This window comes from Chlorocebus sabaeus, chromosome 5 (assembly GCF_047675955.1).
Source record: "Chlorocebus sabaeus isolate Y175 chromosome 5, mChlSab1.0.hap1, whole genome shotgun sequence".
Lineage (NCBI taxonomy): Eukaryota > Metazoa > Chordata > Mammalia > Primates > Cercopithecidae > Chlorocebus > Chlorocebus sabaeus.
In genome coordinates, this window is record NC_132908.1 from 2,808,386 (window position 1) to 2,833,396 (window position 25,011).

A 25,011-nucleotide genomic window follows, 5' to 3' on the forward strand; every position below is an offset into this window, starting at 1 on the left:
GCGGGGCAGCGCCGGGGAAGGCGGGGCGGCGCGGGGCATGCCGGGCCACGCGCGGGCTGCCGGGAACGGGGCGGAGCGCGGCCGCGCCGGCGCGTCGAGGGGAGAGGCAGCCGCCGCGATGGTGAGCGGGCGTGGGGGAGGGGCGGCCGGGCCGGGCCGGGGGCGGCGGGGGGCGGCTGGGCCGCGCGGGGGGCCCGGGCCTCTTGCTCACGCCGGCCCGCCGCCCCCAGGACGTGTTCCTCATGATCCGGCGCCACAAGACCACCATCTTCACGGACGCCAAGGAGTCCAGCACGGTGTTCGAGCTGAAGCGCATCGTCGAGGGCATCCTCAAGCGGCCTCCTGACGAGCAGCGGCTGTACAAGGTGGGTCCCGCGGGCGGGCCGAGGGGAGCGGGTACCCGGCGACGGGCACGGGGCTGACGCCGACGCTGTCTGCGATGTAAACAGTGGCGGCCGGCGACGCCTGCGGGCGCCCGAGCTGCGGGCTGGGACATCCGTTGTGCGGGTGAAGCGCGAGCTGCGCTCGCCGCGGGGATCTCCGGTCCAGGGGCGATGTTTAGACCTCGTGCTGGGCCCCGGGCGCCGAGGGCACCGTGGCATCCAACCCCTGCAACGGTATCGCCCGCGCCGTGCAGTTGACGAAATTGAGGTTCGGCTTGGTCTCTTAACCAGCCGAAGGTCATTGGCAGCGCCAGGGTTCGAACCACGACTCCTTAATTCCCAGCTTTCTTCGCAGGCCCATCGGAATCCCGCTGTCCCCCGGGACACTCCTTGGGGTGGAGGGTGGCGAACTCAGTTAATGTAAAGAAAGTCTGGTCCCACTCGTTCTTCACCAAGCAACCGTTATTACCTCCCTACCTCCTGCTGATGTTCTAGAAGATGCCCTTTCCCCTTGCAAACGAACTGAGATTATTCAGTTAGAATGGCTTGGGGTTTGGGGTCTGCATTGGGGAATCAGATGCATCAGCCTGCGATTTACGTGTCCCAACATTGTGAAGTTGTCGCCTAAGTGCATTGATCAGATTCTAGAGCTGGAAACTGGGAAACTGACTTTTAGCTCCAGGCTCAAAGCCTCAGCTCTCATGCTCTCTAAAGGGCTTTCCTCACTGATAACTGCTGGCACTTAGCGAATATTAAATGGCCGTGCCTGTGCATGTCCCATGTGCCACATATCTACTTAGTGCTTTATGTTCCTTTCTAGCTCATTGAAACCCTCTGGTGGCCCTATGAATTGATATTCTGATAATTCCTAGTTTACAGATGAGGAAACTTTGCATCAAAAGGCTCAACTACTAGCCAGCAGCGGTGGCATGGTCCTGTAGTCCCAGCTACTCTGAAGGCTGAGGCAGAATTGCTTGAGCCCAGGAGTTCCAAGCTGGAGGGTGCTATGATAGCGCTTATGTAGGGTCTGTGCCACTACACACCTGGGCAACATAGCGAGACCCTGTCTCTAAAATAAAAAAATGTTCGAATGACTTGTCCAAGGTGGCAGAGCTGGGATTGAAACCCAGGTCTGCCTATCTCCAGATTAGCTTGGCTCCTCAAATTAGATTTGCCTGGAGAATTTGGATAAAACCAGATTCTAAACCCTACCCTGGGAGGTTCTGACTTAGAAGTTCTTGGATATAACCCTGGAATCTGTGTATTTGACAAGCAGAGCGGTAGTCCTGGGCCACACTGAGGGAACTCTCTTCCTCCTCTGACTTCCTGTGTAGTTGCTGGTCAGAGGTCTTTGGGACTTGCCCCACATGGGGCCTCTCCCAAGATCCTGCTTCTCTCCTCAGGATGACCAACTCTTGGATGATGGCAAGACCCTGGGCGAGTGTGGTTTCACCAGTCAAACAGCACGGCCACAGGCCCCAGCCACAGTGGGGCTGGCCTTCCGGGCAGGTGAGAGGGGGACTGGGCTGGGTGGCAGCCAAGCAGGTTGGGGACACCGTTTCAAAGAGGGTCATCAGGGAACCTGGAGTTGAAACCTTTAGGGCAGTGTCTTCCTCGTGCCTAAAGAGCTGGCAATATCCTTTCACAATGTGTTTGTTTCCTCACTTTTTTTTTTTTTTTTTTTTTTTAAAGAAACAACCAAATGAGATGCTTACAGAAACTGAAGCTTATTTCCCGAAGCTAGCTCACATTTACAGGCGCTGAGTGCCTGGCTCTGTGCTCTGTGTGTTACTCTGTGTGTGGCTTCCACTGCCCTGTCTCATCCTCTCAGTAGCCCCGGGAGGTCCACATACCATCATCCCTGTTCTGCAGATGAGGACACAGGCTTACCAGCAGTCACACAGGGAGCCATGGTTAGGATGCTGGCTGCCGGGCCCTTGCTGGAGTCAAACATCATGCCAAGCTCTATGCTGTGTATCACTGAATCCCTCTGCATCTCTGTGTGGTTGAGATTTGGATTTTGCCTGTTTTCAGATTCAGTGAAGTGAGCCCTGGGAGGTTAGGTCACCTGCTGGGACTGCCACATCTAGGATTGAGATCCAGAGCCTGTGCTTCCATCAGCCATACCCCACCCCTGCCCAAGCTTTAGAAACCTGGGGATTAGGGAGTGGTTTACTACTCGCCAGGGTATCTTCTTCCATCCAAGAGAAAGGGAGGGGAGATTTTAAATGTTTTGTCTCTGGGAACTTGAACAGAGGTTATAGAGCTGTGTTTTCACAGCCGTGGACCCAGCAGCTGTGTGGATGGCTGAGAAAACTTTATTCAAGTTATAAAGAATTATTAATATTTTTCTGCCTGTAAGGAAACATAGCAGAGGCTGAAGAGGAAGAGTACAGTCCTAGCGCCATCTTTCCGTTCCGTAAGTTCAGGCTAGGCCTCAGTCTCAGCATCTATATCCTCTAGCCAGCTACCTTGCCCTCCTGGCCCCGGTTTTCCCTTCTCCTTAAAAGGGTGTGATGAGACTGGCTTCACAGCAAGGTGGTGTGAGTCCTCATGCACCCCAGGTCTGGCCTGCTGCCAGTGCCCAACAGATAGGAAGCTTCAGAGCCTTTCTGTGGGCTCTTTCTGCCCAGATGGTGATGTTAAGAGTTAGATGCAGGGCTGGCACAGACATACAGGTCGTGCCCTGTACATGGGTGCATTTTGTTGTTGTTGTTTCTGAGACAGAGTCTCACTCTGTTGGCTAGGCCAGAGTGCAGTGGTGCCATCCCAGCCCACTGCAGCCTCCACCTCCCGGGTTCAAGAGATTCTCCTGCCTCAGTGGCCTGAGTAGCTGGAATTACAGGCATGCACCACCACGCCCAGCTAATCTTTGTATTTTTAGTAGAAATGGGGTTTCACCTTGTTAAGTCAGCCTGGTCTCAAACTCCTGGGATTACAGGCTTGAGCCTTGGCTCGTGGCCCAGGGGTGCCTTTCTGAAGAGAGCAAGTGAGTGCCAAGAGCATATCTGGTCTGCTTCCCCCAGAAGTGTCACTTTCTCTAATTTGAACAGTGGTACGCTAGAGGTTTGCTGTGACTTGGAAGATACTGATAGATCCATTTTGCAGGTGAGAAAATCAAGGCTAAGGAAGGTGACTTGTTTTTCTCCCACATACTCCCTAGTATGGCATGGAATGTGGTGGTGACTCTGGAGCCCAGGTCACATCAGCCCTCTTGCAGGTGATGGCTATCTTGATAGGGGCACAGCATGGGCTGTGAGCTCTTTGCTTCCCCATGGACTGCTTGCAGAAACACACTTCCTGGGTGCAACTCAACCCATCATCATGTTGTTCCCAAGCCTTGAATGGGTGCCCCACCCTCCGCCTCTCCCCTCCCCCAAGCTTACCACTCAAGAAGGTAAGACAGTGTTTCAAATCAAATGTTAAAGACCATTGTCCAGGCTCATCACGAAAGAATGAGGGAGGTAGTGAAGGCACGAATGGTCACAGGTTTGTGGCTTGGAAGATGCATTAGATTAAGCTGTGTCAGTTTTTGAACCTTGGCACAGTGGGCACATTGGGCTGGATTACTGTGTGGGTTGCCTTGTGCACCATAGCATGTGGAGCCGTATCCCAGGCCTCTACCCACTAGATAGCATTGGAACACCCCACCTCCCCAGTTGTGACAGCCAGAACTGTCATCAGGCGTGCCAGCTTTCCCTGGGATGCCTGATCAGTTGAGAACCCTGAGCCAAGCAGAGATGGGTCTCCTAGCTGGAAGAAAGCCCAGGAGAAAAGCTGTGGGTTTGTTTGCTGTGTGTTGGGGTGACAGTAGGGACAAGACAGGGAAGGCCTTTGCCTTCCTGGAGCCAATCAAAAGGGCAATTTGTCCAGTGGTAAGTGCCCCCACGCCCAGGATGTCAGGATGTCTTGACTTTTGGGAGTGGGTGGATTGGAGGTTCATCTGAGGAGGGGACCTGAGTTGGACCCTGAAAGTCCAGAAGCAACCAGCCATTCCGAGTGCTGGACCAGCAAGTGCGAAGGTCTGAGTTAGGAAACAAGAGAGAGCCAGAACCTGAGAGCATGATGGGAGGCAGAGAGACAGACAGACAGCAAGGACTTGATGGTATTCAGGGAATGATGGGAAGCCACTGGAAGGTTTTAAGCAGGGGAGGAATAGTCTAGTTGATTTTTTTTTTTTTTGAAACAAGAGTCTTGCTGTGTTGCCCAGGTTGGAATGCAGTGGCCGATCTTGGCTCACTGCGAGCTCCGCTTCCCGGGTTCACATTCTCCTGCCTCAGCCTCCTGAGTAGCTGGGACTGTAGGCACCTGCCACCACACCCGGCTACTTTTTTTGTATTTTTAGTAGAGACGGGGTTTCACCGTGTTAGCCAGGATGGTCTCTATCTTCTGACCTTGTGATCCGCCCGCCTCGGCCTCCCAAAGTGCTGGGATTACAGGTGCCTGCCACCACGCCCGGCTAATTTTTTCGTATTTTTAGTAGAGACGGGGTTTAGTGTTAGCCAGGATGGCCTCAAGCTCCTGACCTTGCAATCTGCCCACCTCAGCCTCCCAAAGTGTGTGAAGGAAACAAGGATATACATTCTGGGTGAAGGGTGACGCTGGCTGCAGGTGGTCAGCCCTCAGACTCACTAGTGCACATGGAAGATGAGGAAAGGGGCCCTAGCATGGTCAGTGGGAAGGGCTGGGGACCTTCAGGTTGGGCCCACAGGGGTAGGAGACATTGCCGTGGGGCCATGGGGCAGCTGGAATAGGGAGGTCAGCTCTGTGGAGACCAGCTGTGTGGACCAGTGTTCGCATGGAGATCCCCAAAGCTGCAGATGATCACCCATGAACACCAAGGACCCAGCTGGGGCAAGAATTGGGATATCCCCTTCCAGCTCTGCTCCTTCCTCCACAGATGACACCTTTGAGGCCCTGTGCATTGAGCCGTTCTCCAGCCCACCTGAGCTGCCCGATGTGATGAAGCCCCAGGACTCGGGAAGCAGTGCCAATGAACAAGCCGTGCAGTGAGGACCCCCAAGAGGCCCATTCCCCCCAATAAAAGAGATTTGGGAGTCTTCCTGGTTGCTGCCTCTTTTTCCCGACCCTCCCTGGGATGGGTCCCACTCCCTGTGGGCTCCTTTTGGGGCTTGTTCTTGGCAGTTCCTGTGCTGTCCTGTCTCCCAGACCCTGGCTGAGAACTTGGCCCAGCCTGCTGCTTAAAGACACCATGGGTACCTGGGTTGCCTTGAGACCCAAGCCATTGTTAGCAGTTAGCCAGCTACACCAACCACTCCAGGGGAAGGGGAGGACTGGGAGGGACACAAAGACCACAGGAAGCCTCAGGGACAACAGATTCTAGTTTTAGGCCTTTTTCCTTCTAAGTGCCCCCCACCTCCACACTCTGCCATGTCCACTCCCAGGGGCCTCTTGTCCTGGGGACAATGGGCAAGAGCAGAAATACAAGCTGGAGCCTGTGTCCTGGTTTGACAGCACATTCAATGAGGGAACCCCAAAGCGGACCCACACAGGTCCACCCACACTGGGGGCTGCAATCAGGGAGGGAGGTGGCTGCCCCCTTACCACACCTTTAATAAACGGTCTACAGACCCAGTTCCTGCATTTCTCATTTTTATTTGACAGAAAAAGTTGCTCTTGCTGTACAGATTTTAAAAAACCAAAATGCCTTTAAGAAACGTGAAAAGTTGGGGGGAGGGGTACACAACCTCATGGGGGGCAGTAGGGACCAACTAATTCCAACTCCTGCCCCTTCCTTCCAAGAACACCTTACATAACCTCCAGTCCCAACCACCATCACAGTCACCCCTGGGAACTTTTGGATACAACTGGGGCCATGCCTCCCTGGCCCTGACTCCAGGCTGGGGTGTCCTGAACTGTATCCTCCCCTCCCCCAACTCCCATCTGCATTCCCTCCCACCCCAAACCCCCCAGAACACGTGAACCAGGAAGAACTCACGGAGATTAACATTTCACAGGAACAAAGAAAAAAAAAGGGAGGGAAAGGGAGCCCTTCATCCAAGGGCTGCTAAGGTTCAAAGGAGAGCAGACAAGGACCCTCCCACGGCTCTGCTGGGGAAGAAGGGACACTCCCTGTGGCTCCAGAGCATGGGGTGTGGTGGAATCCCCCAAACACAATTTATGGAGACCTGCAACAGAAGATACAGGTCAACAGGGAGTTCTGACCCTAGTCCTCAAGGCCAGCTTCTGGGCCACTCCCAAAATGGGGCTGCCACCCACCACCACCACAACTGGCTCCCAGAAGGCGGCCTCAGCCTTCCAGGAGGATGCGCACCTGGAGGAGCGGTGTCTCATGGGCCGAGGGCTAGGTGTCTCCCTCCTGCGCTTGTGGCTGGGGGATCGGCTGTCCCCACGCTGGCCTCTCCGGGAACCCCGCTCACTGCTGCTGCTGCAACACAGGACAGACATCAGGCCACAGAGTGGCACCACCTCAGGCACCACAGATCCACAAAGTTTTCTTGGTAGAAAGTAGTGGCAGCCAGACAGGGCTGGGTGCTGACACCTGCAGTTGGCCTTACCTCTGCTGGTCCCGTGGCGAGGGCTGGGGCGAGGGACGGCGACGCTCCACAGGCGAGTAGCTGAGGGACCGAGAGTCCCTAAGGGAATCTATTGGCTTCCGGGGACTGCGGGACCTGGGGAACACAGTAGGATCCAATAGCACCACGCCCTTTCAAGCACAGCGGCCAGCACTCAGGACCACCCACCCAGGTCCTGACCACCAAACCTCACACCACACAGGGCCAGCCTCAGACCCACCTTTGTCCGCTCACTCACCCATCCGCCCGCACACCATCCACCGAGTGCCCAGTGGGCAGGCACAGGGTGCAGCGGGGGATGCAAAGATAAAAGACAGTCCCTGCCCTTGAAGGAGCTCAGTGGTGAAGGAAGGAAGGCACGCACGGCCCCGTGTGTGGGAAGCAGGGCTGGATGTGCGTGGCTCTGGGGACCCAAGGAGGGGGACATGGGGCAGGGCAGGGAAGGGGCAGGGCAGTCTTCTCGAAGGTGCTGTTTGAGCGGAGTCTTGCAGAACGAGGAGTTCACCAGGCGGACAAGGAAATTCCAGGCAGAAGGAACAGCATGTCCAAAGGCATGGGCTCTCCTTAAACTGCAAGGCGCTGGGTGTGGCTGGAGCACAGGGCATGTGTGGGGGCGGGCAGGAGGAGAACACAGGGCGGGCAAGGCCCGTTGGTGAAGAGCCTCACACGCCACTCCCGCAGAGGTGGGGCTTTGTCCTGCAGGCCACAGGGCGTCCCGAAGGATTTGTGGAGTGGAGGGAAGTAGCCAGATGTGCGTTTTAGAAAGGTCCCTCTGGCTACATGTGGAAGAGAATGGCGTGGAGGCGGGGAGACAGGGAGGAGGCTGTGGACAGAGTCGGGAGAAGAAGATGGTGGCCAGACCAGAGCCCTGGCAGTAGCAACAGGGAGACAAAGCTAGAACCCTGGGACCAGGCTATGTGTTGAGGGAGGGAGAGGAAGAAACCAAGGACCCCCCAGTCCTGGCCTGAGCGCCCCTGTGGATGGCGCAGCCCTTCGCCAGAACAAGGTGCAACGAGCGGGGGAGAGAACAAGCGCCTCTCCCCCCACAACCAGATGCCCAAGGTCACGTGAGACACCCAGCCGGGAGCTCACACCCCAGGGCCCTGTCTCTGGATAAGTCACTCCCCCACCCTCCTTCCATCTCAGGCAAGGCAGCACTCACCTCCGCTCGCCAGGGGGTGGCTTCTTGGGGCTTGCAGGTTTGGGCAAGGCCTGAGGGCCAGGCTTAGCAGGGGAAGGCGAGGAAGAGGAGGAGGAGGAGGAAGAGGAGGAGGAAGAGGAAGAAGAGGAAGAGGAAGAAGAAGAGGAGGAGGAGGAGGAGGAGGAGGAAGATGAAGAGGAGGAGCTGGAACTGGAACTGCTAGAGCGCCTCTTCCGTTTGGCTGGGGTTGGCTCCGGAGGACGTCCCTCTCGAACAGCCTCCTTTGGGGCTGGGGTGGGGCTGGGGACCCTGTGGGAGGAGAGGAGTGTCACAAGGAGACAAGCTGCCCCAGCCCCAACCCTACCTTCCTTGGCCTGGAGGAACGGCAGTGGGGGGAGGGGTGCCTGAGAAAGGCGCTGGGAGCTCTCCTAGCCCTGTAAGCCAGCAATTCTCTGGAGAGCAGTGGTGCGAGCTGACCCAACCTCTGCTAACAGAAGCAACAGGCTGGGGCCCGCAGCATAAGGGATCAAGATTAAACCTCAAGAATGTCCCTGATGGAGGAATAAGGCCTCTGGGCTCAGGTGTGGAAGCTGAAGCTGGGTAGTCTCCTTCCTCGGAGAGCCGCAGCTTGGGGAGGCCCCTGTGAGTGCAGGTTGGCTGGGGAAGGGGCCGTCCTGCCTGGAGGCAGGGAGAGGGATGGGATGACCTCTGAAGATCCTTCCAGCCCAGGGAGTTCCTCTTGAGGTCTAACTGCCATCCCTCCTGCTGTAAAATTAAGTCCATTTCCTCTAGTTCTGTCCTCTGTAGAGACGGAAAACTTATCATTATCCTCTAGAGAATGAACCTTCGGAGACTTTTATCTGTCCCACTCCTCCTCCCTCCGCCCCCGCCCCAGCATTCTCTTCTACCCCCAGCCTGAGGGTCAAGGTCCCCATACCTCCTCCAAGAGTCAAGCACCTGTGACACGGTTTCTCCCTCCCCACTCCCAACCCATCCCCAATACCTCCCCACTGAAGGATGCTAAAGTCAAGCTCCCTCACCTCTTTAGTGCCACCTCAGGTTGCACAGGAAGGCTAGAGCCCTCCGAGTCACTAGAACTGGAGCCAGAGGAGGAAGACGACGACGACGACGATGACGAGGAGGAAGAAGAGCTAGAGGACGAGGAGGAGGAGGAGGAACTCCGCCGCTCCTTTGCTGGCTGCAGGGCGGCTAATGCAGAAGGCTGCTGGGCCCCAGTAGAGGCAGGTGGCTCCCCCACATCAGAGTGGGGCACCCCGGGGGCAGGGACAGAGAGCATGCCATTGTGGTCACCAACAGAGGACGTGGTCGTTGCCACTGCCCCAGAGGAAAGGGACTGAGACCCTGCTACGGGGGTGGTCTGGGCAATCAAAGAACGGGACTGGTCTGAAAAAGCAGAAGGCACAGGAGACCTCGGCTGATCCTGTGCTGGAGGGAGAAGAGACTGTGAAGGAGCCTGGCCCATTCTAGAGGAAGGGGAGGGAGCCCGTTCAGAGGTCATTCTAGACTGGCTTGGGGCAGACGGTGGTGTTCTGGACCTGGCTCGGTCAAGGAGCGGTGGTGAGGTTCTGCCACTGACACGCTCGTAGGCAGAGAGGGGCACCCTGGGGCTGGTGAGGTTTGCACCAGACAATGTTGGAGCCATCCTAGCACTGGTGAGGCTCGCGGGGGCCAAGGCTGCAGCGGTTCTGGAGCCAGCAATATTCACAGGAGCTGTGGCATGTGCAGACCGAGGACCCACCAGGTTTGCAGAGGCTGGAGCCTGTGGTGTTCTGGAGCTGGAGGGATAGTTTGCAGCAGTTGGTGGGGTGCCAGAGCCTGTGAGACTCAGAGCTGCCAAGGCAGCTGGGGTTCTGGCCCCTGCTAGGTTCACAGCTGGGGCTGTGGGAGTGCGAGGGTCAGCCAGGTTCACAGCCGAAGGTGCCACCGCTGTTCTGGGGCTTGCCAAGTTCATGGCCGCTGCTGCAGCTGGCGTTCGAGTGTCAGCCAGGTTCACTGCTGTTGGGATGGCAGGTGTCCTGGCGCTGGCTAGGTTCATGGCTGCCGCAGAGGCTGCAGGAATCCTGCTGGCAAGGTTGGCTGCTGGGGCGGTTCTGAGACTCATGAGAGGCACCGGGGCTGGAACCTGGGACATTCTTGCAGCAAGGCCAGCAGCAGACATGGACGGAGGAGGCCGAGCAGTGCCAAGACTGATAGCGGTCAGGGCAAGTGCAATCCTGGACTGAGCATGATTTTCTGGCACAGATGTTCTCTGGTGGTCAGGTATTCGGGGACCTGGACCATCCATCATGGAGCCACCGGCTTGCTGCAGGACAGACATGGGTGTTCTAGAGCTGCCAAGGGGTTCAAGCATTCCAGGTGATCTGCAGCGGTCAAGAGGTGTTGGGGACATGCTAGGACGACTAAAGCAGCTCATTCTGGAGCTGTTGAGTGCTACTGGAGGTGTCCGCGAACCAGAATGATTTCTTGTTGCTGGAGGAGTAGCAGATCGTGAACGATCAGAACTACTTCCAGATGCTGAACGCCTGCGGATGGCTGGAGGAGATCTTGTTAAGGACCGTTTACCCCGAGCTGTTCGTGGAGTACGGGATCTGGAGCGGCGGCGGATAGCAAGTGGTGAGCGACTTCGAGAACGTTTGCGTGGCAACAGTGGCGTTCGAGACCTAGAGCGGCGCCGAATAGCTGGAGGTGTCCGGGACCTAGAACGGCGGCGTGTCACTGGTGAGGTTCGAGAGCGGGACCTTCTTCGAGTTACGGGAGATGTGCGAGATCGAGACCTCCTTCGGGTGACCGGCGATGTTCTGGATCTTGATCTTCTGCGAGTGATAGGTGAAGTTCTGCTTCGAGATCGCCTCCTGGTTACTGGTGGAGTCCTAGATCTGGACCTTCTGCGTGTCACTGGTGGAGTTCTAGAACGGGAGCGCCGGCGTGCTGTTGGTGTTCTGGACCTTGAACGACGACGGGTTACTGGTGGTGTTCTGGATCTGGATCGCCTTCTGCTCACTGGGGATGCTCTTGACCGGGATCTTCGTCGAGTCACTGAAGTCCTGGACCTTGACCGTCTCCGGCTGACTGGTGAAGTTCGAGACCTGGACCTACGTCGGCTTATCAGGGGGGTTCTGGACCTGGATCGCCGGTGAGTGGCTGGAGAGGCTCGAGATCTAGAGCGTTTCCACGGGGCTGGTGATGTCCGTGAGCGAGAACGCTTCCGACTGGTTGGGGGTGTCCGAGAGCGGCCTCTTCGGCGTCGAGAGGAGGTCCGGGAACTTTCCTGCCGGGCAGGGGACCTTGAGTGATAACCAGAGCCTCCCCTCCGTCGCCGAGTAACCCGTGACCTTGACCGGCTCCGCTGTCTTCGCCGAGAGGTTGACTGAGAAGATCCAGACCTATCTCGACGTCGGGTTGTTCTGGTTTTCTCTCTCCTTGAGCGGGAACGGGACCTCTGCAGTCCACGAGGCTTTGGTGAAGGAGAGCGGCCTCTCCTTGAGGTTGTCTTAGTGCGTGGAGATGAAGCTGAGCGCCGTCGGCGTGAAGACCTCGACTTTTCGACTGGCTCCGGGGAAGACACTGAAGGACTTCTCCGGCGCCTTGGGGGAGTTCTAGAGCGAGTTTCTGGTGAGGATGAGGCAGAACGGCTTCTACGGGAGAGTCTGGCCTTCCTCGTTAGCTCAGGAGATGATCGAGAGCTGCGACGTCGAGGTGGTGTACGAGACTTGGTCTTGGGCTCTGGTGATGACCTGGAACCTCTGCGAGCAGTTCTGGATTTGGGCAGATGTTCGGGAGAGGACTCGGTACTGCTGCTTCCTTCAGGAGAAGGGCCTCTACCTTTGCTTGATGAACCTGATCTGCTTCGTCTGGGAAGGGCCCGAGGGGCTGGAGCTTTAGGTTCAGGAGAGGAATCAGAACCACTCTGTGCCCTCGGTGCTGCTCTTGGCTTATCTTTCACTTCAGGGGAGGAACCAGACCTACTGCGCCGAGGAGAAGGTCGAGATTTACTGTCAACCTCTGGAGATGATCCAGAGCGACTCCTCTGCCGAAGTGGGGTTCGAGTCTTGGCTTTAGAATCTGGAGAAGAGTCTGACTCACTTCTTTCCTGAGGGGATGCACTGGGTTTCACATCAAGTTCTTGAGAGGATCCCGAACGACTTCTCTGCCCCAAGGGAGTCCGAGCCACAGTTTTCTGATCAACTGATGATTCTGACCCACTTCTTTCTCTCTGGGGGGTAAGACACTTGTTGTTGAGCTCTGGGGATGATGGAGAACGACTCCTTGGCCTAGGAGTCTGAGGCAAAGCTTTCGGTTCTGGCGAAGAATCACATTCGCTTCTCCCTCTCGATGGTGTTCTAGGTATATCTTTCATTCCAGGAGAGGACCCAGACAGGCTGTGCCTCGAGGGAGTCCCAGACCCATCTCTAAGTCCTGGAGAAGACCCAGACCTGCTTCTCCTTGATGGAGTTCTGGGTAAACCATCTTTCATTTCAGGAGAAGATGCAGAACTACTTCTTTCTCTCGAGGGTGTTCTCGGTACAGCATCAAGCACAGGTGAAGAGACGCTCTGATTTGAAGACATCCCTGCCTTTTCCACTGCATCTGGGGATAACTCAGAACTGCTGCGTCTAGAGGATCTTGTCGATTGTTCTTTCATGTCTAGAGATGGATCTGTTTCCAGCTGATTAAGAAAAGGTCCATTCAAATCTTCTTTAACCTCAGAAGAAAATCCAGTATTCATTTCTGTACCAAGTGGGCCTGAGTTTCTAAATTCTAAAGATGATTCAAAGCTGTTCTCCCTGAGTGGGGAGTTAGACAGTTCTTTATGTTCTGGAGAAAAATGTGGCCCACCCCAAGATGAGGCCATTGCAGGAATTTCTACTGCTTCCAAAGAAGCCTGTGACTGGCTCTGATCAAGAGTCAAAGACACAGCAGGCCTTTCTTCTATTTCAGGAGATGATTCAAAGTTACTTGCAGACATTTCTTTAAGTTCTGAAGACAAATGAGACAGGACTTGGCTTGCGGGTTCTTCAGACTTCTCTACTACCTCCATTAACTCTTCATCTTGGCTTGATGTAGGCAATGCACTATTTTGCTCTTTTGTTTCTGGAGATGACCCAGCACCACTTCTGTCCCTTGACGGGGTTCTAGGTGCGTCTTTGAACACTAGTGAAGACTCAGGTCTATCCTGTACTGGAAAGGGACTAAATCTGTCTCTTTGTCTAGGAGGTGATGCAGTAGCATCCTCCTGAGGGAGTAAGGCCATTTTCTCTTTTGATTCAGAAGTCTCCAATCTACTCTGCCCCAAGAGAGAATTCGAGTCCACTGTAGGATGTGAAGAAGAGTCAGACTGGAACCTGTTCAGTTCAGGAGACATTCCGGATTTCAATGTAGGACTCGCTGACAACTCACCTCTATCTTGTCTTATTGGAGATCTGGATGCCAGCTCAGTGATTGGAGATGAAGACCTGGACTGACCTCCCTTAGGTGATGTTTGAGATTTGCTCTGCAGAGATGGTGATTCTGAGTGACTCTGTCTCACTTCTGGACTTGAAGTATCAGATCTGTGGTCTGGTGAAGTTTGAGATTGTCCTTTCAGTTGCAGAGATGAGAGTCCAAAATAGCTCTCACCTGGTGGTGTGCTAGATTTTACTCCTGCACACAGAGAGAAGGATCCAGGGCAACTCTGAACTAGTGAGTCTTTAGACTTCTCTTGGGGACATGGCGACTTTGATCCAGAAAGACTTGGCCCTGGTGGAGTCTGGGCCTTCACTTTGGGGTGTGGTGAAATAGACCCTGAGTGACTTTGTCTTGGCGGTGTTTCAGGTTTCACTTTGGTATCTGGTGAGGAGGACCTAGAATGACTGTATCTTGGCAACAATCTGGATTCCACATTGGAGCAGGGAGATACTGATCTGCTTCGCCGTGGAGTTGTTCTTGATGTCACCCTACTAGGACTTGGAGAAGAGGAGCCAGAATGGCTTCTTTGCCTTGGTGATATTACCGCCTTCACTTTGGGTTGTGGAGATGATGACCTAGATGGGCTCTGTCTGGGAGGTGTGCTAGATTTCACTCTAGGAGGAGAGGACCCTGAGCAACTATGTCTCGAAGGGGTCCTAGATTTCAACTCAGGGTCAGGTGATGATTCAAAACAGCTCCGTCTTTGTGGCGTTACAGATTGCTCATTGGCCTGGGGACTTGTTATGGACCCTTGCCTTGGTGGTGTTCCAGATTTCACTTTAGAATGAGGAGACGAACTGGAATGACTTTGTCTTGATGGTGTTTTAGATTTCTGTTTAGGTGGCGGAGAAGAACTGGAGCGACTGCGTCTAGGTGGTGTTCTAGATTTAGCTTTAGGTTGGGAGGATCCAGAGCGACTGCGCCTGGGTGGTGTCTGTGACTTTTGTTTAGGGCATGGGGAAGACCCTGAAAGACTGCGCCTCAAAGACAAGTGAGATTTTGCTTTGGACCGTGGTGAAGACAGAGATCTGCTTCGCCTTGAAGAAATGCGTGATTTCTTCATTTCTGGGCTTGAATTGGACCTGCTTCTTCTCTGAGATGTTCTGGATTTGTTCTTCCGGTCTGAAGATGAGCCAGACCTGCCTCTTCTTTGAGGTGATCTAGAGTGAGATCTTCCACGTCTAACTAAGCTTCTACTGCGGGATCTTCCTCGTCTTGGTGTCCTAGATCGAGACCTCCCTCTCCTGGCTGGTGTTCTGGAGCGTGAGCGACCACTGCGTCTAGCTGGGGTTCTAGAGCGTGAGCGGCCACGTCTGGCTGGGGTTCTGGAGCGTGAGCGGCCACGTCTAGCTGGGGTTCTAGAGCGTGACCTGCCACTTCTCCTGGCTGGTGATCTACTACGAGACCTCCGTCGTACTGGCGATCGGGTCCTAGATCTGCGCCTAGCAGGTGTTCTAGACCGAGACCTGCCCCTCCGGGCTGGTGTTCTAGACCGAGACCTACGTCTGGTGGGTGTTCTGGATCGTGATCTCCGCCTGGCAGGTGTTCTAGAGCGTGACCTGCCCCGCCGGGCTGGTGTTCTAGAACGAGATCTGCCCCGAGTGGCTGGGGATCTAGAGTGGGACCTCCCTCGCCTTGCTGACCTAGACCTGCCTCTTCTCTGGGTATTTCTGCTCCTAGACCAGCCTGGTCGCTGAGGAGACCTAGAGCGGCCACGTCGCTGGGGGCTTCTAGATCTTCCCCACCTCTGTGCAGACCTGGACCTACGCCACTGGGGAGATCGGGATCGAGAATGACCTCTCTTTGTAGGGGTTCGAGACCGAGATCGCCCTCTCTTAGCAGTGGCAGGGCTACGGGACCTCCCCGTCCTACGGGAAGGGGTATGAGAATGTGATTTATCCCGTTTTGCTCGGCCATGTGAGCGATTCTTGGATGTGGGAGAAGAAGAAATCTCTCGGTGGGACCCCGGAGCTGGAGCAGGTTTAGGACTTTCTGGGGAAGAGCTGGCATGCCGAGAAACTTTGGTAGGTTGAGGGGATGGTGGGCTGCTCTCTGAGGAAGAAGACTGGGGAAGTTTCTCAGGAGACTTAGGTGGTGAACGGCCCCGAGTGGGAGAGGCCTCAGATGGGGGGTTCACTGGCTCCTGGCTTAAGGGGGTTGTTGCAAGGGGTTGTGGGGAGCCGCCATGTCGCTCAGCAAGGAGCGGAGTGGGAGCAGGTGGTTCTGGGCCTGTGCTGCTCCTTTCCGGAGAGGGGCTAGGTCGAGCTGCAGATTTCTAAGAGTGAAAGAGAGAGTAGGGATAGGGATTCATAAACGCCAAGACTTCACATCACTCGTAAGATCCCAACACCCTTTCCAATAACTTTTCTTTTACACATCCCCTGACCACAAGCAATCACTTTCATTTAATAACAAGGAATCATATAAAGAACAGTGGGGAAAACATATGAAGATATGGATAGTCTGAGAATCTTAAAAGTGAAAGAAACACAAAATGCAAATAACTAACGCACTACTACATTTAACAACAAATACCACTACAAAACGTTATCAAAGCGGAAAAAACTATCTTTAAATGGAAAAATAAGCAGTTTCCTAAAGCGAATGGCAACTTCACCTTTGAAGAATAACTCTATTAAAGGAAAAGAAACAACATGAATAAAGATGTGAGAACATGATTTGTTTGAAGAGTAAAAAAGCAGACCAGGATGGGAAGAGTATAGGAAATGAGAAAAAGACCAAATTATTAAAAGTCTTAAATGTAATTCAAAAGCAATAAGGAAGCAGTTAAGTTTCTGAGGTCAACCAACTGGTAATTTGGAAAGGTAACCCTGGATGACATGGAAAATTGATGACAGAGGCCAAGAATTTACACTGTAATCACTAAAGCAAGAGGAAATGATTAACGCTTAAAATTAGAAAAGAAAACTACTGAAGACCATTCCAGTGTTTCATTCAAACTACTGGTAGCAACCCAATGGATTAAACAGTTTTAGTGAGACACGACCAACATTTAATGGAAAAAAAAAAAAAAAAAAGGAAACTAGAGGCATTACACGGCGTACACAGATAAAATACAACTTTTGTTCCAGTTCTGTGTATAAACAAGATACAGTATAAAACCTATTAATATCCAGTGAGATTTGATTCTAAAAGGGTTCACAATTCAGTCTAGTAACAATACTAAAAGTTCTGCAGATACAGTAAGAAAACTAGGAGATCAATGCAGAAAAAAATAACTGAATTTATTTTAGTAAGTTACCACCTCTCCCTTTCATGTCACAAGTTTATCCTAAATCTACACACTTGCAATCCAACGAACATCACCAACTCAGGAACATACCTCCTTCTTGTCTTTATCTTTGTCTTCATAAGGGCTGCTAGGCTGTTTTGTAGTAGGCTCCGGGCTACTAGGCCGTTGTGTGTTGGTAGTACCTGGTTCACTGAAAGGTGCATCTCCCTCCCCTCGTCGCCCTGAAGCAGGGGAAGGACTTCGCCCAGTCAAGGCAGTTGTATGAGTTTTAGCTGCAGCACTTCGAGACCTGCAGGAGTTAATTGAGGATGGGGGAGAGGAAGGAAATCAGCTCAAAGGGAGAACAGGAAACCCCCTCCCCAACTCCCATCCACCTTTTCTAACTGCACAACCCTCTTCCAAAAAGCCTGCTTAAGTCTCATAACTCAAATCATTCACTGAAATGCAAGTACAGTCCACTTTGGTTCTTCTCTTCCCAACACAATCCCAAAGAGTGTTCTCCCTCTACCCCTTCACTCACCTCCCCCAAACATCCCCAAACCATCCACCCAGCCCACTCCCTACCCACTTCATTCACAACTCACCTCTGAGCCCACCTCCTTCAGGAAGCCTTCCCCGATTAAGGAAGCCAGGGTAAGGATTCCTTCCTCCCCCAGACACCACGAACAAACCACCACCCCCCCTATTCTGGCAGTCCATATACATCAGAACGAAACAAAAAATAACAAATAAACAAAAACAAAAAAAAAAAGAGAAGGGGAAATGTATATGTCTGTCCATCCTGTTGCTTTAGCCTGTCAGCTCCTAGAGGGCAGGGACCGTGTCTTCCGAATGGTCTGTGCAGCGCCTAGCACACCGTGGGCGCTCAATAAATATTAAATTAATTAACCCATCATTCCCTCTCCCTCCCTTCCTCCTGGACTACCCCTTACCGACTGCGGGAAGTATCAGAGGAGGAAGCAGAGTCAGCAGAAGTTGAACGGTGGGCCCGGCGGCTCTTGGGGGCTGGTGTTGTACTTCGAGACCTGAAGGAAGACCACCGCCACAGCTCAGGGTACTGCTGTACCTGCCCTGGATTTTCCTCACCTACCCCTCAACCTTTTACCAGTTAGGGACATAACTGACTCAACCCCTTCCCACTAAGGTGGCGTTCACTTACTTTCTAAGCAAATTCCCCACAAATTCACTCACCGCTTTCGCTTTTTGTCCTTAGATTTACGTTTGCTCTTTGGAGTGGGAGACCTGAGAAATAAGGAAAGGTTGTTAAAAGTAACTTTTTAAAAAAAGGAAATAAAACCAAAAGTGAAATGGAAAGAGTTAGGTAATGTTAACAGGAGAAAGATCAAGGTATTGAGCTTCACTCCAAGAAAAAGAAATCACCACTCTACATGCCACTGTGCCCCCAATGACTTAAAGAGCTCTTACCTATGCTTACGCTTCTTGGACTCAGATTCTGACCTGTCGGAAAAAAGAGAAGAAAAAACATAAAAAACACCTCCGCCTGAATTCAGCAAGCCTTCTCCAATCACTCAAGTACCCACACCTCGTACCTGTGCTTCTTCTTCTTTGAGCTTTTCTTTCTCTCCCGTCGAGGAGAGCTGCTCTCTGACCTGCTAAAGATGGATTCAGAAGCAAGATCATTCTGCTTGGCTTCTTTCCTGGCCCTCCCACTTACAATCTCTCCCCTAAAAAGGTTTCTAAAACACTTGAACATCCTAATAGCACTAATGCCCCAGACCTAAGCCCAGGACATCTTTCTTCCTTCTCCAACAAGTAACTCCTTAAGTCAACAAACCTCAAAATGAAAAATGAAATTCCAGAATCCAAAATGCTGCTGCTGATCTTAATTGGCAGCACTGCAAACTCAACACATCCCCACTGCAAAACTCAGATATTTCTTCAAGGTGAGGCCTCAATGGTAACTCCCTCCTCCCTGACAAGTATCTCCTGCTTTGTGGAAGCCAGAACTGTCCACTTCCAGAGAGAGAGTACACCACAGGACTGGTCCTCTGGCTAGCAAAGTAACTTTCCAACTAACTTACCGTCCTCTATCTTTCTTCTTTTTCTTCTTCTTCTGCTTTGGGGTTGGTGAGCGAGAACTGCTAGACTCCCGAACAAGGCTGGGGAACGATGAAAAGCAGTAGAGGTGGGCACTAGGACAAACGTTCCTTTCTTTCCTTTAAAAGACAGTCTCAAAAAAATATTTTAAAAAATTTTAAAAATAGTCTCGCCCTGTTGCCTCAGCTGGGGTGCAGTGGCAGCATCATAGCTCACACTGTAACCTCCAACTCATGGGCTCAAGAGACCCTCCTGCCTCCACCTCTCTAAGTAGTTTGGACTACAGACACGTGCCACCACCCAGCTTTTTTTCTTTTTGTAGAAATGGGGTCTCACTATATCGCCCAGGCTGGTCTCAAACTCCTGGCTTCAAGTCATCTCCTGCCTGAGCTTCCCAAAATGCTGGAATTACAGGCGTAACCCACTGTGGGTAGCCCTTGGACAAATTTTCTTGGACACTTCAACTTCAGAAAAACAAAATCTGAAGAGTTTGGGAAGAAATCAGTCCACAAAAGGAAAAAAACAGAGCAAGGATCTTACAATCAAGAAAAGAAGCTGACAGTGGTTTCCTAGCCTTGTATACCTGTAAGGTTTGGGAGGCTCAGGAGCTGGTTGTTTAGCTTCTCGGGCACGACGCTGAGGATCAAAAGAGCTTCCATCTACGTAAGAATCACTGATGCCAAAGGCAGCACGGAGTCTTTCATTCTTCTTCTCATTCAATTCTGCCAACTGGTGAGTCTCCGTGACCCTAGAGAAAAGAAGGGCAAAAGTCTGAAGGAAATATAAAGGACAGAGCCATATTCAGAACACAAGTATAAGCAGGAGCCAAATAAGACATGGGAAAGGCAGACGAAAGCAGGAAGTCCCACGTAAGGAAAAGGACGGGAGCGGCAGCCAGCAGCCAGAGTAGAGTCCAGAGTCATCGAGGGAGAGTGCAACACTCACGCTGGCCTCTGCCCCGGGGTCTCCTCCTTGCCCCCAGGGTTCACATCCTTCTCCAGCAACATGAGTCGAAAGGTCGCCACTTTCTCCTGAATTTGCTGTTCCTCGTACCTGAAGAACAAATCCCTTCAGGGTTAAGCTTGACAGGACACTTTCCCCAGTTCCAGGTTTCCATTTCCCTCATTCCCAAAAGGGGCCCTTCCCTCTCCATGCACACACAGAAGTTTTCACTCGCTGTCACCCAAAAGTTCCTTCTCTTCAGTCTAATCTTTTCCCATTATCTTTCTTCCTTCTACTTACTACTCCCGCTAGAACAGTGGATTTTAAATATGCTACACTTCAGGGGCCAAAAGAAAAAAATTAAGCAAGCAGGGTTTCAAGTGCTCCTCCCCAACTTCAACAAGAACGTGCCTTTTATTTCCTGGGATTCCAAAGTGAGGGATACTGTATAAAAGGGTCACCATTGCTGAAGTTTAAAACCACTGCTCTAAAAGAGTTTTCTGCCTTAATGTGCTCCTTTTCCAAAATTTCCCTTCCCAGCCCATGATTCCCTCTTCTTCAAATGTTCTTCTAATTCCTCTTTTCCTGCCCATGCTACTTTCCAAGGTCTCAATCCTTATATCCATTCTTCTTCTTTTCTACCAATGACAACACCTATCAGCTTACCTAGCTCCTCTATCTGGTCTCTGCTTTCCCATCTCTCCCTTGAAACACATTTTTGTTCCTCAACGGCCCCTCCCTTCTCCCATGTGCCTCCATTTAATCCCTCAGGCTCCCATCTATGCCTCAGACACACAGCCTTCTCATTTCCCACTCTGCACTGTCCCTTAACTGTTTTCAATTCTCTAGAGCTCATTTGCCTCCTCCCCTACCACAACTCCTTGTCAGGCCTCTTTCAACCACCCTAAGCTCCCTACATCCCACCTAACACCCCCAGCTCTGCACTCATTCAGTGCTTGACTCTCCCCCAGCTCTCCCTCACCCCTGCTCTTCCATCATCTCCTCCAGCTCGAGGCATCGCAGCTCGACGCGCCGCTTGCGCTCGTGGTCCAGGATGTCAGGATTAGGCCGCTTCACCAGGGCAGCCTCCAGGCGCCGCAGTTCCTCCTCTCCCTTGTAGTCAGGCCGCTCACCCCGGCGGCCCCGCACCAGGGACAGGTTGCGCTGGACGTAGCCGTTGGTGCCGCTGCCCCGGGGCGTCGGCAGCCCGATCCCGTTGTACATGGCCCCGTGCCCGGGGGGGGCACCACCGCTCCTGAGGGGGAGCGGGGAGACACGGGTCAGGCCCCTGGCCCCAAACTAACCACTTACCACCCCACACCCAAGTCCCTGCTCTCCTTCATCCCTATTTCAACATTTATCTTCACACTAAGTCTTCACTATATAATGCTCCACCATCCTCCTGGTCTCCCAAAGAAACCACTTCTTTGTCCTTCCAAATTTCCTTTCTACCAAATCACAGCCCAGTTCTTACAACCTTTCTCTCAATGCTCTTGCACAGAATTCTAAATAATCCCTCCCTGCACCTAGATTCTCTTCTTTTTCCACCCTAGGCAAACAAGGATCTTATTCCTCTAAAATCTCTCCACACTGTCCCTTTTCATTCTCCTTTGGCCCCAAAATGCACAAGTGGCATCTTACCAACTACTCTACTTTCTAACCTCTACTAACCAACCAAGGCCTCCTGGGCACAACAAATACCAGACACAGATCTGTGGCACCCAAGGGCCTCTAGTCCATGTCCAAAGACTCTCCCAAAAACTGACCTAAGGATTTCAGACCACCCTATATGAATACGAAATAAACTACACAGCCCCTAGGTATCTGAACAGCAGACTAGTTGGTTCAGAATGTGCAGCCTCACACCCCAACTAAAGGTCAGCACGTACATCAGAAACACACATGAACCTTGGATAATCTTCATATACTTCACCTCCCAGGTAAGGGCCATTTCCTTGATTCCAAATATTTAAAGATCCTATCAACCATCCTGATATTTTATTCCTCCAATTTCTTTCCTCTCAATAGGATTTACCACAATTTGCAGTTCCTCCAAGTCTTGCCAGCTGTCAAATATTATCTGCTTTCAACTCTGCTCTATTTAAACACATCAAATCAGTCTCTGTTCCAACCGTTCCCATACCTTCTCCATATTCCTTGCTCTAAATCTATCTATAAACCCTCTCTACACCCCACTTTCATTAACGTCCAACTGTTGGCCTTCCCCACCAATCCCCTGGATAGCACTTCCTAGTTTTTTTTCTCCCAGCCCTGCCGCTTCCTTCTTTCCTGTGTTAACCCCATGCCTCGTCCCAGGTTCTAGCCTTTCAACTAGTCCCAACCCCGATGTGATTCTGAAAAATTCTCAAGTCCCAGCTTTTCTAGTGAGATTCCTTGGCTACACATATTCTCTTTCTCATCTTCATCCTCTCCAAGATAGTTTCCTAGAACATACACGTATGAGGAAAAACTACTCAGAAAAAACCCTACGGAATAGGCAAAGTGGAGAGAGTAATGAAAGACGTAAAAGAACTGGATAAAAGGGAAGGATGCATTTAGAAAATTCCAGAATGAAAAAGCATCATACAAATGTTTGGAAAAATATACTAGTGCATGCACGCACACAGAGTATATAGAAGGGTGCTATCCCGTACCTCCTCACCCTAGACTAAGGATGGGTCCCTACCCAATCCCAGTAGCAGACCCAATATCGAAAGTAGAAGGTGACAGAAGAAGCTAAACCTGGAAAAGGCAAGTAGAAATCCAGGAAAAAATGAAAAACATTATGACTCAAAAAATCAATTTCTCTACACCCCAATCCTCATTTTCATCTTCTAGTTCCAATCCTCCCCACAGTTTAAAACTAGGTCCTTCTTTGCCTCTCCCTACCCCACCAAATTTCTGCTTCCCTTGCAGCATGTCTTTGACCTGTGATTAATTCCTCAGCTCAACCATTCACTCACACTTCCATACCACCTCACACAAAAATCCTCCCACTCCCTAAAAAGGGAAAACCGAAGGGAAACCCAGGTCGGGTAAGGTGGTTCACGCCTGTAATGCCAGCACTTTGGGAGGCCGAGGTGGGCAGATTACCAGGTCAGGAGATTGACACCAGCCTGGCCAACATGGTGAAACTCAGTCTCTATTAAAAATACAAAAATTAGCTGGGGGGCGGCGCGTGCCTGTAATCCCAGCCACTCCGTAGGCTGAGGCAGAAGAATCGCTTGAACCCAGGAGGCGGAAGGTTGCAGTGAGCTGAGATCGCGCCACTGCACTCCAGACTGGCAACAGAGCTAGACTCCGACTCAGAAAAAAAAAAAAAAGGAGGAGGAGGAAAACCAGTAGGTGCTAAGCAAAGGATATTAGGTCACAATGTTTCAGAGAACTTTTAGGGAATGAGCCACCCCTACCTCACAAAAAAAGACGACGACCCCACAGTATCTAAGGGGGTGCTAAGACACGGAAAGTAGGAACATCGACACCACACACAAATCACCAAATCAAACGATTTTATAAAACTCTTAAAACGGGGGCCACAGACAGCGGATATGCAAAAGTTACCCAAGGTAAAAGCAGAAAATAAAAAGTACAAAGGAAGACAAAAAGACCCTTTTCTGTTGGGAAACTATCAGAGTGCCAAGCTAACAAAGAAGTAGAAAGATATCCTTAAATTCAACATTAAAATATGCAAAAAAAGGAAACGGTACCAAAAGAGACAAGGGTTGTCCAAGAAAATGGACCTCAGGAAGCACAGCCAGCTCAGCACCGGGGCGCTCCAGCGCGGCTGAGTGGACACAAAGAACCCAGAAAGCTAAAATAGTAGCTTTAGAAGAGCCCTAAGCCCACGCACTTAGGATGAAAGGCAACAAAACATTCTGAAATTTTGATCCAGATTCGTCCTAACTGAAGCCGAGTGGAAACCAAGCTTCAGAAGAGCTGTGTGCCAAATAACGCCTGAAACCAACCAGAAAACTTATATACGAGTCTGGCGTTTTCTTCCCAACGAAGGTCTCCAAAAGCCTCCTTAGTTTTAACACGAATTCTCGGGAAACGTTAAAAAAGTGTAAGAAAAAAGGAACAGTCTACCTTACAAATGTAAACTGAATGCCTTCACTTTCTTCACAATTTTTAAGATCTGGGGTTTCTCCCCGCCACTAACAACTCAATGGCTTGATAGCACAGTTCAAACCATTTAAACCGGGCCCACGGAGTTCAAGGCCCTCCCCGCAGCGCCGGGGGCCTATTTTCGGCCTTGCGGAATGGGGGAGGGGGCTCCGCGGCGTCCCGCAGTCTGGGAGGCCCCTGGCACGGGCAGCCCAACGCTGAAGAGAAGCCCGAGAACAAGAGATCGGGAGCCTGGGGCAAGGGTCCGGGAGCACTTCCCCCGCCGCCGCCCCTTCCCCGCCACTTAAGGGCCGAAAGCGGCAGCTGCGGGAAGGCCACCTCGGCCGCACGTGTGGTGGGGAGGAGTGAAGCCGAGGCGGCGCGCTCCCCCCTCGCCAAGGGCGCTCGCGAACCCCAGTATAGGCGACTGCGAGCGCCGTTGTCATGGGGGAGGGACGGGCGGGTCGAAGGCCGCGCGCGACAGGAACGGCGGGAAGGGGGAAGGGAGGCGAAGGTGTCCGCGCCAGCGAAGGGCGGCGAGCGCGCGTGCGCGCAGAAGAGCTCGGCGGCCTAGGCCGTTCTCCGCGCGCTTTGGCCTCGCGCCGAGGCCGCCGCCCCTCCCCCACCCGGCTCGCTGGCTCCCTCACCCTCTCACCCGCCGCCTCCGCCCGCCGCCTCTGAGGGGGAGAGGTCTTGCCGCCGCCGCTGCGCGAGCTCCCGAGTCCCTCGGGGCCTGAGGCCGCCGCCTCGCCTCGCCGGTCCGCCCGCCTCAACCGACGCCGACGCCTCCTGGCTTCCTCAAGGGCCGCAGCGGGCTCCGACTGCGCCACTCGCACCCCGCCTGGGCCGCGTTGCACGTCAGCACGACTAACTCCGTGCGTCAGCACGCAAACGCGCGTCGCGGGTCCTGTTGGGAACTGGAGTGCGTCCCGCAGCCTTTTGCGCAGGCGCCGAAACCACAACGGGAAGTATCGTTTCTTCAGGCACAAGGCAGGTTTCACCCTGTTGCCAAAAGACTAAGCGTCCCGTTGGCCAGTGCAACGAAGAATGGAGGAAGCGACCTAAGACGCCGCGTATTCGGAGGCCTTCCGCTGCAGGGAGGAGCCA

General features: G+C 52.7%; 2 protein-coding genes across 13 annotated transcripts; one reads left to right on the plus strand and one right to left on the minus strand.

The window, feature by feature from the left end:
- Window positions 1-21: 21 nt before the first annotated feature.
- ELOB (elongin B) lies at window positions 22-5,445 on the plus strand. The gene is made up of 4 exons (XM_007983039.3): window positions 22-121; window positions 231-365; window positions 1,787-1,892; window positions 5,284-5,445. Exons 1-4 carry the CDS (start codon window positions 38-40, stop codon window positions 5,394-5,396), a joined length of 438 nt encoding a protein of 145 aa, XP_007981230.2. The 5' UTR covers window positions 22-37; the 3' UTR covers window positions 5,397-5,445.
- A 534-nt stretch (window positions 5,446-5,979) lies between these two features.
- SRRM2 (serine/arginine repetitive matrix 2) lies at window positions 5,980-24,810 on the minus strand. 12 transcript variants are annotated; one of them, XM_007983010.3, is made up of 15 exons: window positions 24,560-24,810; window positions 20,783-21,055; window positions 19,804-19,911; window positions 19,442-19,606; window positions 18,843-18,920; window positions 18,351-18,413; window positions 18,226-18,258; window positions 17,992-18,042; window positions 17,733-17,825; window positions 16,891-17,089; window positions 9,122-15,822; window positions 8,103-8,390; window positions 6,923-7,036; window positions 6,679-6,789; window positions 5,980-6,532 (listed from the first exon to the last, which is right to left on the minus strand). In XM_007983010.3, exons 2-15 carry the CDS (start codon window positions 21,022-21,024, stop codon window positions 6,523-6,525), a joined length of 8,256 nt encoding a protein of 2,751 aa, XP_007981201.3. In that variant the 5' UTR covers window positions 21,025-21,055; window positions 24,560-24,810; the 3' UTR covers window positions 5,980-6,522. The 12 variants fall into 12 exon arrangements, with proteins under 12 accessions (XP_007981201.3, XP_007981184.3, XP_072871171.1 ...); XM_007982993.3 differs by having other exon boundaries at window positions 6,679-6,792; XM_073015070.1 differs by lacking the exons at window positions 5,980-6,532; window positions 6,679-6,789; window positions 6,923-7,036 and adding an exon at window positions 7,087-7,763 and having other exon boundaries at window positions 18,351-18,410.
- Between the last annotated feature and the right edge of the window lie 201 nt (window positions 24,811-25,011).

What these genes read in the sequence shown, in the direction of transcription:
- SRRM2 (XM_073015068.1), bottom strand. Translation starts at nt 21,024, where the DNA reads ATGTACAACGGGATCGGGCTGCCGACGCCCCGGGGCAGCGGCACCAAC. An exon ending in ACCCCGGGGCAGAGGCCAGC is followed by an intron (nt 19,607 to 19,803) that starts GTGAGTGTTGCA and finishes TCTTTTCTCTAG; the next exon opens with GGTCACGGAGACTCACCAGT. An exon ending in CCACCCCCTGGCGAGCGGAG is followed by an intron (nt 7,764 to 8,102) that starts GTGAGTGCTGCC and finishes CTCTGTCCACAG; the next exon opens with CCTCCTCCCTGTCTCCCCGC.
- ELOB (XM_007983039.3), top strand. Translation starts at nt 38, where the DNA reads ATGCCGGGCCACGCGCGGGCTGCCGGGAACGGGGCGGAGCGCGGCCGC. An exon ending in ACGAGCAGCGGCTGTACAAG is followed by an intron (nt 366 to 1,786) that starts GTGGGTCCCGCG and finishes TTCTCTCCTCAG; the next exon opens with GATGACCAACTCTTGGATGA. An exon ending in GGGGCTGGCCTTCCGGGCAG is followed by an intron (nt 1,893 to 5,283) that starts GTGAGAGGGGGA and finishes CTTCCTCCACAG; the next exon opens with ATGACACCTTTGAGGCCCTG.